At 36.9% G+C, this 13,975-nt stretch overlaps 1 protein-coding gene across 1 annotated transcript in view; it reads left to right on the top strand.

Moving 5' to 3' along the window:
* Window positions 1-13,975, top strand: part of uba7 (ubiquitin-like modifier activating enzyme 7) — a 43,487-nt gene that overhangs the window by 23,639 nt on the left and 5,873 nt on the right. The window contains exon 22 of the mRNA XM_020934072.2: window positions 13,206-13,307. Coding sequence (XP_020789731.2) covers window positions 13,206-13,307 — 102 coding nt within the window. The remainder of the gene's footprint in view (window positions 1-13,205; window positions 13,308-13,975) is intronic.

Raw genomic sequence — 13,975 nt, forward strand, 5'->3', positions numbered from 1 at the left:
TTTAGCAGGCCCACCCAAATGTTGACCACCACCATAGAAGACTCCACTAGCACAATTGTGGCTTCATTCAAAACTATAAAACAAAAATAAATCTCCGCCCTCCACTGTAAAAATCCAAATTGTTTGTTTTTCCCTTTTTTCCCCAAATAGAAACTTCCCCTGGCGTTCCCCTCCTGCTATCCTCCACATGGACACAGGACAATGTCAACATATGCAGGGTGTCCTTGTGTGCTTTCACCACTGCGAAGTTTGTATAAAGGCTCTTGTTTATGTTTTGCATTTTGAGGCCAAGGACAGATCATTGTGGGCAGTGAGGGATACGCAGAAATAGCAGGCTTGGATGCTTAAATACCCACACTGAAATATTTAAGAGGTTTTTTTTGGAGCAAGTTAGCAATGGGAATTTTCTTCAAAGTGTTTACTAGATGTAGATGGGTATATCTGGTATCGTATTTGATGTCGGGCAAAAGCTCCATGTTTAGCTTTTTGATAAAGACCACAGATATCAAGGTTGTACAGTTGTGCTCAAGGATGCATTCTTGTCATGTCCTTGGGCAAAACACTTACCAACATAGTGTGTGCTGATGCGTTATGTGGTTATGTTTGATGGCAGTTGTGTCACATTTTATGCTTATCTGTTACTGATTATGATTATGTATTTAGGTGCATTAAGTAACTTTTCTGATAGAGGGTTTGCCACGTGCTTGTTTCCATGAGAATACTATTCCTTATGACATTAAACATATCTCAATGTTTACGGATCAGATCTGTGGAGAGGGGACCCTGCTCACTGTTAGAATTATTGTTTTTCAACTTACTTCTGAGCCATAAAAAGATGTGTCATTAATAGATTTGGATAACAGAAAAGTTACATAGTGCACCTTAAATAGATGCATATAAATGAACATCTAGTTAGAGTGAAATAAATACAGTCTGTTTCCATCAGTTGACCCTGTTGTTAGATAACACAGAAATACAGACACAAAACAACATGGCCAGCAACATAGAACAATAAAGGCTTGCTTATCATGACTGTTGACTTTTTGAAACAGAGAATTTGCCAAGTTCATAGGAAATCTATTCCTAATGATTCTAATTAATGTTTAAGTACTGCAAAACTTCTACTTTGTACATTTTTATATTTGTCCCAACTCACATAATGTTTTCCCTGCAGTGAGTTATTATTTAGAAGACAAACCGCTGTCTGTCTGTTTTTAAGAATAGAAAACCAATGGGTGGGCTCAAACTGTAGGGGAATTTACTTGACCAAGTATCTTAACCCATTCTTGAAGAGTGATGTGGTCTTGTCCCTGGTCACAGCAAACTGGAGCAGCCCTGTACCTCGGGGTGGAGCTCTGGGCTGTTGCTGGTTGGAGTGAAAGGGGAAGAGAGGGAAGGGGGGTGTCCATGTGCTGCCGTGACCTCGAGATTGCAGTTCAACACAGCGTTCAAGGATTTTAGAAGAACGACTTCACAGATTAATGAGTGTTGCTGCAGCTGTAACTGAACTCCAGCCATAAAGTTAAAACAAAGTAACACCAGGATAGTACTACAACAGTATCTTAAAGGATTGTTATATCTTATGCAGTGGATCTTAGAAACTGTATCATTTTTTTTTTTTTTTTACTAACATGTTGTTATGGAAATCAAATTCACAAAACCAACTAACTTCTGTCTAATTTCAGTTTTTGATATTCAATATATTCACTTACTAAACAACAACATTCATCAGCCAATGGTCAGAGAATCACTTCTTGAACCAAGTTCTGTCTCTGTGTCCTTAGGCAAGACACTTCACCCACCGTGCCTGCTATGAATGCGGTTTAGGGCAGCTTATACAGAAGTATACCTTACGACAGTACAGAGATTTAAGAGGCTATGTCAAGCCTGTAAAGCACTACAACGTTTTTAATATTCTAGTTGTTCATTATTATGAATTTTGTATATAATGTAATTGAATATAATACAATATAAATGTGATATATTCAATTGCTTAATCACTCTCTGTTATTAAATATTACCCAAAAATACAAATATAATGATGAAGTTATTCAGTATTTCCCCATGATTCCTTAGTTTGTGGTGAACCATGACTGATGCCATGACTCTGAACTGTATCTCAAGTCTTAGTCTTACTTCCTGCTCTTTTCATATAGCACCCACCATTTTCTCACTTTCCCTTTCAGTGTAAAATTGAATTAGCAGAGTTTTAGCCTCAAAGCTCCTGATCTTGAAGCAGCCACTCAAAGGTCAGGCTACACATGGGCTACATGCTAATTGTTAGCAGAAATGATGCCTATTCTCTTCCTCCACAGGAAGCGCTGTATTGAAACCACATTTCGTTGAGAGCATTTTGACTCTGGGAAAAAGGAGTGGATGGAGAGGCTTGCACATCAAAAGGCATTCTATGTAGGAGTGACAATACATGTCATAAAACTTATAATCTTGTCTATTTTGCAGTTATTAGATGTTCTTTATCAGAGCTTGTGCACTCCAGATGCTCTGGGTGTGTGGCAGATGCGGCTTAGACAAGAGTCAATATATAATTGTGGTTGACCAATTTAACTTAATTTTAAGTTTGACTTTAGAGTAGGTGTTGGTTCCCAAAGGTAAAGCAGGGTCACTAGATGATAGTAGCTTTTTTCTTTGAGAATAGAATAAAATGATAATGGGGTATATTGTGTAGAACTTTTCTCCACCCACTTCACTTATTGGTTAGCCTCTGCAAGACTTAGAGTTAGTGACAGCTTGATTTAACCAATCACAGTGAAGTGTTACCTTCCAGAAGAAGCAGATGGCTTTATTTTCTTCTTAAAGGTAGTAGAAAAATGCCAAATGTAGATGAATTGCCATAAAATGTAAACTGTGAATAGGCTGACAGGATTGTGATCATTTTATATTATAACACTCAGCTCTAGCATTGGTACAAGATACAAATGCAAATAAATGAATCGATATTTTATCCAAACATTTCCCAAAAATGTTTATGCTAGAACAGTTTTGTGCTTCAGTAAAAACTTTGGTTGGATGCCAAACTAAATGTAATCTGATTAGTTCTAGTGCAATTGATATGAAACTAGAAAAGCACTCAGAGAGCGCAGACCTCCGCCAAGGACTACCCCCATTTTTTATATAAATTGCGATAAAATCTGTTTTCTGGATCAGATCCGGATCAGCCTTTGGAATATGAAAGAGGATCCCATTGTCCATCCCTGAGTCAAATTTCATGGGGTTTGGTCAATAATTAACCGAGATATTGAGAAACAAAATTTTTGGCCCCATTTACCACAATGTTAACTAAAATTTCAAAGTGATCCAGAATCCAGGATTTCTTCCGGATCACCCCCAAAATGAAATCAGTTCTTCCTTTTCACATTTCCAACAAATCCTGAAAATTTCATCAAAATCGGTCCATAACTTTTTGAGTTATGTTGCTAACAGTCAAACAAACAAACAAACAAACAAACAACAAACAAACAAACAAACAGACAAACGCCGGCAAAAACATAACCTCCTTGGCGGAGGTAAATATATGCGTATTGTTCTTGTAGTAATAGGTCTAGGAATTGTATAGTATTCATTGCCAATACTTCATTACATTTGCAGTAAATGTTTTGGTAGTTGAGGCACACTGATAATTGCAGACCAAACATCTGCCACACGAATATCAGAGGATTAGGATAAGAAGCACAACAAAGAGCCTGCGTTACTTCACATGTGGTTAAATCAGAGTGCGCCAAAGGAATGAAGTGAACATGATCCCAAATCCTCTCTCTCCTCTGGGACCAGCGGCCATTGTTGTACCCTGTAACTCAAAACTAAAGACATGAACAGTGCCAGTGGGTAATAAGTAATCTGTGGTCCACTCAGACGCCTTGTGCCTTCTGCTACTGCTGCTGTGATGTATTGTGTTTTGGTTGTTTTGTCCCAATGTTAGAAGTTCCTCATTCACTGTCCTTCCCTCTTTCTGTACACAACAACATAAGAGCAGCATAATAGTATGGAACAACAGTACAATGATAAATAGTTAAGCAATGACACAAGCCAGGCACAAATGGTTTGAATAAATGATCTAATAGCCAAACAAGCAAACAAACTTTTTATAGTGATGGTTATATAAATCCCTAATTCAGAGTCCACATGAAGAAAACTTAAACCAGGCGTCTAGTAAAAAATAAGCTCTTTATGAAGGTAATCAAATGACTTAAAGCATCATTAAGCATAATTCTTTTTATATTGTAAAATAGTCATGTATCCTACATCCTACATGTAAACAGAAAACAACTTAACAACAACTGTAATCATATGTAATATACAAGGAACTGTAGTGATGGCAATGTCAGGCACGTAGGTTAGACCTCTGCCCTTCAAACATTCTGAAATGTATGCAGTTCTTGTATCAGTTTAACATTTTGCATTTCAGTCTTCTCTCTTGAAAATGTGCACTCTGAACAATTTAAATGCCATTTTGATGCAAAAAGGCATTTAGATAGTTTGGTCTTACTGTTGGCACTTAAAAGTAGTTACACATGGTGCTCTCCAGCTCACATGATCTCCAGATTCTGTAATCGGTTGTAATGGAAAGACACATAAACTGGGCTTTACTGGGCTGAACACCTCCAAATGTGCTCATAAAGACACTGCAAAAAACAAATGCTTATTTCCTCTTTGTGGCTAATTGGGGGTATCATTGTGTTACATATGTGCGTCTGGCAGTGTTTGAATGAAGACATATTATACTCAACTTTTAACCATGTTGTAGTCATTTTTCTCAATATTACCCACTTGAAATCATAATAATAGTGATTTATGTGTGTTGAAGTAATCTATATGATCCATAGCTCAAAATATTTCCCAACGCCCTATACACTTTGGAGGAAGATATTTGGCTATTTTTATGTTAACTGTCATTAAAAGTCTGTATTGTTTATTTTCAGAAAATTATTGAAAGGAAAAACATTTTTATTTAGGCAAAATTAAATTAAATCAAAACATAAATTGCAAGTGGTCAACATGACAAAAAAGAGGCTCTTATAACTCATTAATGAACGTGTATGTCCCATTTTCAGTTGTGACCTATGGCCTGTTCGCTGACACGTCTCATGTGTGAGAGCATTAGATAAAACAGGACTCATTGACGGCTGATGTGGACTGGACACATGGACGCCATATTGAACATCACGTCAATAGTCTGTTCCACTGGCCGATATCAGTTACATCACTGCTCCTGGTACATGTACAGGCAGTGAGAGCATTTGGAGTTTAGAGACAGATCAATGGAGTAACAGACATGTACTAAATGGTTACTTTCATCTGTACATGTTCTGTGTTTTTCCAGCATCTGTGAAGAGATATGTTAATTTGGTGTGGTTTATATTCATTGTATGTATGATACTGAATGCTGTACGTAGAGATACATTGAATTGTTGTTTTAGAGACATGCAAACTTAGAATTTTGTATGTATATTATTCTTATCTAATACAAACTATTTTAAATAGGTTGCAAAAAGAGCTGATAAAATACACACACACAGAAACTGCACTAGTTTTAGCAGGCATGTTTGGACACATTTTTGAAGGAGTGCCATGATATTGGCTGTATATTGTTATTGGGATATTATATTATGTAAATTTTACCCATTCCTAGTTCTACATTGATGTCAGACCCTTTGGGAAAATGACCTGTACATACATGTATGTATATATACATATGTGTGTGTATATTGTGACCTGAATGATGATCATTTTTGTTTGTTCAAATAATCTTGACATTCCTTCTATCAATCTGTATAATTTATGATGTGTTCTCATCTCTATGAAACTCTGTATTGAAATGTATAAGTCACAGCTCTTTCCCCAGTACTGTCTGGATGTAGGATCTGCAGGCTGCTACTCGTCATGTCCCATTTGTGAGCAGAGTTTTTTATTGACTCAGCTCTGAGCCCCGGGCCTTTGGCAGTCAGGTGGAGCGCTGCTATCTCCACATTTGAAAGACAGTCACACAGACATTGTGTTTACTGTTTACACATCAATGACAGCCTTTCAGGGGTGCTTTCAGGCCGCGTGTCAAACTCAGCACTCTCTTAAGAAGTGTCTCCTTTGACCTATTTACACTGCCGTCTAGCCATGATCACTACTGTATTGTTTTAGAGGCTGTAGTTACAAAAATGTATGATTTAAATGATGTAAATAGATTTATTTGTTGCAAATCACTCATTACTATTTACTGGTGGAATAGCCTTGGATATTAAACCTTGAATGTTACTATTTCTTTGCAGTGTAGACCACTCAAATAGGCCTACACTTTTTTTTTATTTTATTTTTTCACAACATCTCTGATCATATCTGATTTAACAGATGTGCAGCACATACCTCAATTACTCAATTTACTCAACAACAGCCAAAGCAATCTCATCTCCATGGACACAAGCAGGCGCAAACCCCACAACAAAAATGTTACACAGTGCACCTTTAATTTATAATCTATGAAATCCCTTCTTTAGTTACCATATGCCCCAACATTGTAAGTATATGTTTATATAGCTCATGGCCCTTCCCTTTGTTTTTGCCTGCTCCACTGGGCCTCCTCAGCTAATTGCAGAGGGTTGAGGTGAACAGTTGGAGCTTGGGACCATCTGTGATGATCAATAGTGATCAGGTAGCAGATGACACTCCCCATCACACAAAGGGCATCCTCACAGGACAGGGCTGTGGTCCCAAAGGGAAGGAGAAGGGCTCAGGCCAAAACAACAGATAACATGTTTATGACAACAGCACATATGGCAGCATTACAACTTTTTATTCCTAACACACTTTTAGGATTGTTTAGTCATTTACATTCCACATGAATGCTGTAAGGTATTTTTAACAGAAATAAGTCTTCTTCTCTTTATGTTGCCCTTTTGGGGTATCCACAGAAACTAAGATTGTGATTACATATCTATTTTTTTATATATTTAAAACAAGTCAGTCTTTTCACATTGTTGCTTCACTTCCAGCCACAACAGATAGATTACCAATAAAATTAAGATAATATTTATCTGGGGTATACAGATTTATGCTTACCTGTACATACTGTGGATTCAGCAGGTTTTATAGTAGAACTAAGTAAGTCAGTCTTTATTTATATAGCGCTTTTCACAGACATTTTTGTCACAAAGATGCTTTACAGAGCATTATTCATTCAGTCTATATCTGGTGATGGTAAGCTACTATTGTAGCCACAGCTGCCCTGAGGCAAACTGACAGAAGTGCGGCTGCCATGCCAATCAGCGCCATCGGTCCCTCTGACCACCAACATCACTCACGCCCACACCACTTTCATACTAGTCAATGTGGGTGAAGTGTCTTGCCTAAGGACACAATGACAGTTATTACCACTGGTGCCCCACTGTGGCACTTGATTTTCCCAGGTGCCACAGTCATTTATGGTCAACACTCATAATTTATTATCAAGGCACAAAGTGTGCTATGGTTGAAGTTTCTCATATAACGCTATGTCCTACATTACAGGAGTCTAATGTCTGAAGCTGTATCAGTCTAATTGCATGCACCGTTACTTCCAACATCAACAAACAGTTTTCCCAGCTGTTGTTTTGGGAGGCTGACATTTGTGCTGCTTTGTTTGAAGTCAGTTTATTATAGTTAGCAGTTTATTATGTGTTCACTGGTACTCACTGGTAGACATTGTTGTATAGCAGTACATGAAAGTTAGTTCTTATTGGTTATATGAATGTTGTTTTTTAATTTGTAGATCATTTAAATTCCCGTTTTTGTTGCTTTTTAGTGTTATTTTAACCACATTGGTAATTATTTGGTAGAAAATAATGCAGTAATAACAACGCAAATGCATTGACTATCTAGACTGGGTACAGAAAAGGTACATATATACTCTTATTGTAAAGTTATACCATACAGTTAGCCATAGTCCTTAACTCCCAGAATGAGATTTGTCTTTCATTTATTTCCTGTACAACTCAATATAATGAGTTGATGAAAAAGTAGTAAGATGTAAAAAACATATGGACCATACCCCTTTTTCCATAACTGAAGTTCTAAGCATTACTTAAAGTACTGAGTGATGAAAACGCATGGTAAGAATCTGCAGCTTATATGGAAACAGACAAATGAATTTTCCACGCTAAACCTCAAATTGAAATACCACACGTTGTCTCCTTTAAAACTACTGCTCTCAAGAATATATATTACCCATAAAATACACATATCAAAGTATGTACACTGCTATAAGACTTATACTAACCAGACTGCTTACAAAAGGAAAATCCAAGACCGCTTCAAAACAGATCCACAGACGAAACCGTGATCTAACAGACCACCAGGACCCTCCATGCGGCTGCCCAAACCTCATTTTTAAGCCCCAACTAAAAGAGGTTCCCTGGCTTTGAAGAACCAGCCTTCCAGCCTTATACAGGGCAGTAAAAATGTTTCCACAGTTGCGACGTTAGCCAGAAAATTAGATGGGAGTGTAGTAAGGGGTCTCTCTACTATCGCCTCCAGCTATTGTCCTAAAGAGCAATATTTGGAGACTGGACACTGTAAAATGAATAAACTTTGGGTATTGATGCTTGATTTTCGGCTATATCTTCCCTCACTGAATACATTTCTTTACACTAATCACAAATCACAACTTTCACAGAAGCAATTACAGAATTTACTCACATGATTAGCCTTAGAAATCAATGCTTATTTTATGTTTCCATTAACCAAAAAATAGATTTGTGCACACCCTACTTTCCATATCTTATCTTTACTTGTTTATATTTTTTACACCTCCTTATATTTGATTTGTTAAAAATTAAAGGCACACTATTTTGGTGAAGGGTCTGCCACTTGATTGTCTCCAGACTGTTACTGAGATGTTATTGTTAAATTTAATGCCATTCTTTGAAACATTAGCGATATCATTTCCATGGATACAAGCACTTCCTGTAGCTATTGTCCCAAAGAGTAAGACTGAAGTTGACATTTAGCAGTTTGCACACAATATTTCAGTCCATGCTTGTTTAGGCCCTATCTGGATCTCAGGCATGACTTCCTGCTCTCCAACGTTTCCCCATGTTGTGTCTGTGGTCTATTTTAGTCCCCCATCAGTCATGCAACTTCATTACCAAGTGGCTGTATTGTTTGTCAAATCCTGTCGTGAACAAGAGATATTCAGTTGTAAATATAGAACAATATCTAAATACAAACGATTCTGTTTTATCATTTTGTTTAGGGCAGAAGATCAAACAGGAAGTGGCTTATCTTTTCATGCAACATTTAGGTCACTATGGCATAAATAAAAACTGTGCTGTTATAGTGACGTAGAGATACTCTTTGTGTTTTCTTTCACCGTGATGTTCAAATTTAAATTGTGTTTATCATTTGAGAGAAGTAGGTAAATGACAGTTTCCTTATTATATTTCTGAAAGTCCAATGCGTTTAAAAAGACATGTCAAAAAGTTAGATATAGTTAGATACACAGATGAGCATTTATTGATTTTCATACTTTTTCCCTTTTATGCAGCCACACTAACTTGACAGGACTGCATTGCGTAAAGAGCCTTGCCCAAGGACAGTTTCCATTTGAACTGATGAAGCCTTTGGTTGGTGGGCCCTTATTCTACAATGCCACCGTTGCATCAGAAAAAACAAACAAACAAACAAAACAAAAAAACACTATAAATGAATTCATATTTCTCATTTCATGGTCATTTTTTGTTGGTAAGACACATCACAGACTGGAGTAGAGGGGATTGGCTTGGCTCCTTTTCCCTCCAACATCAGAGGGAGGCCCCAGACCCAGAGATGTGGTTGTGGTTAACCAAAACCAGTGATGCTGTCGCATAGTAAAGGTTTGGAGGCAGAAACTTGGAATATAAGAAAAAAAGTCAGACTGGTATTCAACTACTACAGTTATAACTACAGTGTGATGGCTTGTTTCCACATTTTATTTCATTTTTTCCCCCCTTTACTTTATTTTACAAAGTTTACACAGTGCCCTTTGCCAATATTTTGTCCATTTTTGTCCATTGCTTGAATGTGTTTATTTTCTTATAGTCAGCGTTAGCAACTCTGAAATAGTGCTGTCACAAATACTAATGTATTAGTATTTGTATGTATGTTATGATACCATAATAATGATTGATAAAAGCAATTCTTTTTATATAATATAACTGAATTTTCTTTAATAATATTATGGTCTTAAAGTAAATCTAATGCACATCTAAAACCAAGCAGGAAAGGTCAAAATATTTTCAGTACCAATAATTGTTCAAATGGGTATCTGGTACTTTCTATACTTAGACTTATACTTAGACTCTTAAATAAACACTTTCTTTGTATTACCCAGTATATCAGTTATGTGGGAGTCTTCCTTAAGCATTTAAAGCAAAGTAAGATTATTCTAGTCCTATCACATCTTTTTTTCCTCAGACCATGCTGTAATACTACAGCATATTAGGTGACCCCCCCTCTAATGCAAGAACAACTTCATTAATCATACTCCACATTCTGTTTAGTCCCATGGCTAATACTGTAATAATTATTTCCATCGGGCAGTTTATTATTTTCCAATCTCCCCCCTTGTTTTCAGTATCTGACGTCACCATACAATTTACACACACACACACAATCTGGGACAGTCAGTTAAATTCAGACACCAACACAGTAACAGTACAAGCCTACACAGTGCATTGTATGAAAAGAGCATCTGTACACAATAGAGGCCTGGCATGGGACCACTAAAGCTGTCCTACAATGACTCTGCAGGAACACATTGTGCTCCACTTTTGTATGGGACTGGCTAAGTGTAAATGTGTAGTCAATTTGTCTTCTTAAATTCATCTATCAAAATTATAGGTAAAGTCTACTACAGAACTACAGTTCACAGTTTTTAGATTAACCTGAAATATATGAACTGCTTAACAATTACAGAATCCCATATATTTCAAATGAAGGGATGAGAGGTTTTATATGTATACTGATTTTGTTGATAGCAGCTTTTACTATCTACCGTTAATCATCTACTTGTGGGGTAAATGCTTGTTCCTCTTACCACATAACCCTTACATTTCCAATAATGGCAAACACTGTTTAATTTGGTATTGCCTTAAACATTGCATAACCAACATAATAATAGTTCATTTTTTTTCTGTATTCTCTTGCACCTCACTATCCCTTGCTCAGAGCTGAATTTCCAGAACTATGTCACACATTTGCAGTTTGTGTACTCAGGGCCGTCCGGGCAGGAAAAGTCTGTGAGGATCAGATCTTGGCTCGAGATGTGAATACCGAAAGCTTTGACTAAACCTGGCTCCAATTATCTGTGCTCCAGCAGCCAAGGGGAACTTCTGACTATCCCTCACTCTCCAGACCATGCAGAGCTTACAACCGTGGGGCTCAAGTCTGACATGCAGTCTGTTTACTGCCTATGGTTTCAGACAAGCAGTGTACTTTTAATGATATTTGAAATAGGACTGCACGATTTTGGGGAAAGAACTCGAATAGCGATTTTTCTGACAATTATTGTGATTCAATTTGTAGTTTATGTTCAAAAAGTATAGTTATTATGAGTAGCTGGCTGTTAAACTCAGCTAATAGGGATGCTAATAATGAACTAAACAACTCCAGGAGCATCCTTGCGATTTGATATTTCCAACAATTCAAATTCTGATTTCAATTTTATTTTGATATCTTGCACAAACTTAATGTGAAATGTGATTTTGACAAAAAGTGCTTTACAAATAGAGAATAGTATGTCATTTGTTAAATACAGAAAAAATATGTATTTGTAGACTGAACTGTCGACATTTGTCTTTGTGTCCTGTAAATTTTTTGTTAATTTTTAAGTCCAAGTTAAGTTTAAGATAAGTTAACATTGTGAGATAATATAGTGTTCAATTTGAATATTGCTCTGAAACCTTTTTTAAGATTTTTTCAATATACTGTTTCATGCATTTTGATGTGCACAATCTATCTAAGTATGACATAGTGCATTTGATTTGACACAATTATTGAGTGTGAATTTGACCTAATTTCTGTTGAGGTGACCTCTTCTTTCAGTCTCACACAGTGCTGATGCAAGCACGTGCGTAGCTTGTGTGACCTGTATGCTTATTACTGATGTGTTCTGAATTATAATAGATGAGGCGGGGTGTCAGCTCTCTGGGTGCTGTGTCTTTGTCTGAAGGTCAAAGGTTGATGTCATTAGAATAAGGTCACTGCAGTCTGTGGTCCCAAAGCCTGATCTTGTGAGGCATTCTGGGATATCACACAAAGGACACTGCAGCCAAGGGGCAAACCAACTAAATGTGGTTTTTTTCAGTGTAAACAACTGTGTATGTGTGTGTGTTCATTCATTCACTCAAAGAAATCTTGTTTGTAAGATTGCTCACGTTTTTGTCTGACGTCTCATTCAAACTGTTGACCTTTGAACTGAGAGAAAAACTTGACTGAACTGTTGAACTGAAATCCTCAACAGTTTACAATGTTAATGGTGTGACTGTGAGACTCCATGTGACCTACTTTTGTCCAGAATATAATCATTTGTTTTTGTTTATAAATGTATTTAATGTTTCCCATCAGCTCTTATGAAGTATGTGTTTGAAAATTATGTACTTTTGTTTGTTTTTTTGTTGTTGTTTTTTTGGTTGTTTTTTTTGTTGTTGTTTTTTGCAGTTGTATAAATGTATAAATGTTCAAGTTTAAGGTCAGAAGGGTTTAGCTACACTTTTAAAATTTGTTTGTTTGTAAAGATTATTTATGTTTTTATTGACATATTTGCTCACATGTGCTGTAAAGCATTTTGAATTACCTTGTGTATAAATTGTGTTGTACAAACTGACCTTGCCGACTAATCAATTCATACCATTATTATAATAATCTCCAATATACGGACCACTATAGTGTTTTTAAAATGCCCATTGCATCTTAGCATCAAAAACGTGGCAGTTTATTTTTGGTTTGGCAAAAACTAAAGTTGAGGATGTCCCTATCTAATCCTTTTGTATTTTGTTGTGTTGTATTTTTGTTTGTTTGGACATCCACTTCTACCTTTAACAGAGTGTTGAAACATATATGCGGCCTCTCTGTCTTTATGTAGCCACCAGACCTCCTCCAGCTTGCTCACATCCTTCACAGTGAGCAGTACTGCATCTGTCAGCGATGTTAAACTATACTTCCATGTGCCCTGTGTCTATCTCCAGGTCGCAGGAAAAAGCTTCACTCTGTGGGACGACTTCCTGCTTAAAGGCCGGTGTAGCCATGAAAAGGAAAAGACCTTGGAACAGCTCATCCAGTTTGTCAAGGTATTTCTTTCTCTCAGGACGGAAACTTAAAGTAGAGTTAGTGTTAGCGAGTGCAAGTTTTATGTGTTTTCTAATATAATGCTCCCCATCCAACAGAGCAACACAATAGCCATTGTTTTAAAATGGACACCTTCTAGTCATACAGTGCAGTGGTTGAGAGTGCCAGCCAGCCATGAAAACAATTATCCTTATCTACACCATGTTAATTATAGGGTAAATAAAATAGCTATTTATACTAATGCAAAGATAAATTATCAAAAGAAAAATGTATTCTGTCTGTAATCATGCCATTCAAACCATGGCTTCTACCATTGCCATAGCCTTACTAAATACATTATCAGTGGAATAAGTGTCCTCTGTCAGCTTGGTGTGAAGAGTGTGCCTGTGAACCCCATTATGTGGATTAGCATGGTCATGTTGAATTTGTTTAGCTGTTTGCCCTTACAAACTCAATACAGTGCCTACAGTGTCATTCATTGTAATGCAGATTCAGAGATTTTACATCTGAAACATTTTATTGTACCAATATATAGGAATTTGTGGAGACTGGGGGAATACACATAAGATCACCATATTTGCTCCAGGTTTTGTTGAACCTGTCAGAGAGCCTGTGTTCCTGTGTTTGTTTATGGACACACTGTGGCACTTCCTGAACTGCCCAAATTGAG

Source organism: Boleophthalmus pectinirostris, unplaced genomic scaffold (assembly GCF_026225935.1).
Source record: "Boleophthalmus pectinirostris isolate CB_2022bp ecotype Guang Dong unplaced genomic scaffold, ASM2622593v1 HiC_scaffold_3, whole genome shotgun sequence".
NCBI classification, from domain to species: Eukaryota; Metazoa; Chordata; class Actinopteri; order Gobiiformes; family Gobiidae; genus Boleophthalmus; species Boleophthalmus pectinirostris.